Below are 2892 nucleotides of genomic sequence, written 5' to 3' on the forward strand. Positions count from 1 at the left end.
TAATATACACTTGTTGTGTTAGGCTTTCATAGACCATATCTTTTAACTCTCATCCGCCAGGTAAGATAGACATTAGTGTTCCCATCTTTACCTAAGGTGAGATTGAAGCTTGGAGTCTTTGCCTGAAAAAGCAGCTGAAAAGCCAAAAGTTTCAGTCGCTGCACTTCTGGATTCACTATGCTTTTCTAGAGATAAGTTTAGACGAATTACTAGTTTCACTCAGTTCAGAATAACTCTTTCAGGTACCAGAACATCGCTAACGAACCTTTACAGTTCTGTAGTTCTGGTGCACCAGCCAGAAGTTTGTTGTAATGATGAATGAATCCCCTTCCGAGCTCTCCGCGTTCTCTCTAGAAACATTGACAGTTTGAGAACTTCACTTCCCAGCAGGCGCCGCAGCTACTGATCTCGCGATATTTGCAAAAGACACCCACCCACTCTGGCCGAACTCCCAACGATGGCGGACCACGTTTCCGTTTGACCTCTTGACGCGCAGCATGCTGGGATGTGTAGTCTATCCGGGGCTGGGACGCCCCCTCGGATGAATGGGGCCTCGTCTGATTGCGAACTACAGTTCTTCCGCGGGCAGAGTCGGTGACTGCCTTAGGGGAAGAGAGAACCGCTGCGACCCTAGAGGAGACAGCACCCCAGAACGGTGGCGATGTGCTGTGCAGGCTTCCTGGGGTAGCGGTATAAGCGGGTGCTTGCCTTGCACGCTCGCTCCTCTTCCCTTGCACAGGCAATGCGCCCGGCCTTTGCGGTGGGCCTGGTGTTCGCAGGCTGCTGCAGTAACGTGATCTTCTTAGAGCTGCTGGCCCGGTGAGTGACCCGCTTGGACCCCACCCCTGTTCTGGGGACTGCTCTGAGGAATGTAGAGCGGTGGCGGACTGACTGAGCTCCGCTCTTGTCTGTGCAGCCTAGGAAGTTCTGAGCATCGCGCGCTATCCCGCCTAGCAGTTTCACAGCATCCCCGTGAGGGGAACACCCGGAGTACTGCTGTCGTCACCCTGTTTCCGCACCCTTGGGAACTGAAGCTTGCAGAGTTTTTAAGAGACCTGTCCATAGAGCTAGTTAGTGGCAGCACTCTGGGTTTCTTTGCCAAGCCACCCTCTCCTTCACTTCCCATCCAACTCCTACTCTTCTTCCTGTTTTTGGCACTTGCCTGACTTGAGCAACATTTTTTGAGTTTATAGAGTAGTCTAATTTTGTACACACTGCAGTTTCAGTTTTACAGCACCCCTGTTCGGCAAAGCACTGATTTTATTGGCCATGTGCATGGTTATGTGTACCTTGTCCAAACATGCATCTCAATGACGTTGAACAGATAAATTATTTATGTAAAATAATGGTCAAAGAGACCTTTTCCATTTTAAGGTATCACAGTCTTTAAATTGAGAAATGTAGGGAATGGGAAGGGGACATTACCAGGATCTTTGCTTTGGGCCACCACAGCACAAGGCGAATTAAAGAACAGTCAGGAAACGAGACTTAAGAGTGAGGACGCCAGTTCTTGGGACCTGGTCAATTCTGCTGATGGCAACAAAGACAGAGGCCCCCAAGATTATCCATTATTTGTTGAACACAATTGTGGGAAGGAACAGGGAGCAGGGTAGGCTTAGACAGCATCTAGTGAAAATACTGCCGAACACCTGACATGGTGGTGCCAGGCAGGGCTGTTAGGGAGTAAGCACTGCTTATCATGCTTGGATAGAACAAACTGGTACTGGGACCAGGTGCAATTAGGAAGTAACCCATCAGGCCAGTGAGAAGCCATAATTTAGGGGAAAGGATTTTAATTGGGGTTACTCTGACCTCAGCTGCATGTAACACAGCAGAGCCCTGCCACTTCATAGATCAGGACTTAGGCCTCGGTGACAGCCATTAGCAAAGGAGCAGTGCTAGCCTAACTCTGCTACCTGACCTACCCATTTGAATCATGTAAGGGTTTGGTCTCACTCCTGATATAAAATAATACAGCCAAATTGAGGGAAGCAGCGTGTGCCACTCTTAGCCTGCTAGTACTGAGCAGGGATGTCTGCTACAGAGAAATAATGCATTTTGAAATGTGACTATAAATTAATGGCTATAATGCTTTTCCAGAGAGAAAGTAGCTTGGCTTGCAGATAGTGTTGAATGAAAATGTGCAAAGTTTGTAGGACAGAAACTCTTACCAATGAGGCAGGTGGGGTGGGAAAGGCTCAGGATTTAAAAACCCAAAGTTAAAAATTTCTGTCTTAGCTTGGCATCTTCTAGCGGTGTGGCATTTTCAAGTCACTTTGACTCTGTAGACTTTTTTTCCCTGCTGTTAAACAGTATCTGTGGTGCAGTCTAGCTCTATGTTTTCAGTGTATATATTGTCTTCACTAGCTATCCAAACACTTCCATGGTCAATAGTTATATTCCCTCTTCTGCTGAAAGTGAAACGGGTTCCAAGAACTTAGATAATCTTTCACTGCACGTAAGTGTCAACAACTGGCAGCAAAGGTGTCTGAAGTCCTAACCTGGTATCTTTTTCTGCCTCCCTGTTAATTTTGAGCTTGAGCAGTCTATAGATCTTGGTCATCCAATTCTTTGGCTACCTTTCCAGTGAATGGCACTCTGCAGCAATATTTGCTGAATTTTTTTTAATCACCTGAAGTAGTAAAGACATTCATAAAAGAAGACTTCCAGAAGTGCTTCATAAAATGGCAGTAAAGATGGGATAAGTGCATTTGAAGATAGGGGGAGTATTTTGAGGGGTGCTAATGGCAGTGTGTCTTTTATTTTAATTATTTTATTTTATTTATTTATTTATTTATTTATTTATTTATTTATTTATTTATTTATTTATTTTTGGTACCGGGGATCGAACTCAGGTCCTTGTGCTTGCAAGGAAGGCGGCGGAACAACTGA

At 45.7% G+C, this 2892-nt stretch overlaps 1 protein-coding gene across 2 annotated transcripts in view; it reads left to right on the forward strand.

Annotated features, from left to right (window-relative positions):
• The first annotated feature begins 499 nt into the window (after positions 1-499).
• Positions 500-2892, forward strand: part of Slc35b4 (solute carrier family 35 member B4) — a 23498-nt gene continuing 21105 nt past the window's right edge. Inside the window, exon 1 of one of the 2 annotated variants that reach the window (XM_033757650.1) lies at positions 500-819. In XM_033757650.1, the coding sequence (XP_033613541.1) occupies positions 743-819 (77 nt within the window). In that variant the 5' untranslated portion in view covers positions 500-742. The remainder of the gene's footprint in view (positions 820-2892) is intronic. The other variant, XM_010611739.2, reaches the window with a different exon arrangement.

This window comes from Fukomys damarensis, unplaced genomic scaffold, assembly GCF_012274545.1.
Source record: "Fukomys damarensis isolate Sample0158 unplaced genomic scaffold, DMR_v1.0_HiC HiC_scaffold_4, whole genome shotgun sequence".
Classification (NCBI taxonomy): Eukaryota; Metazoa; Chordata; class Mammalia; order Rodentia; family Bathyergidae; genus Fukomys; species Fukomys damarensis.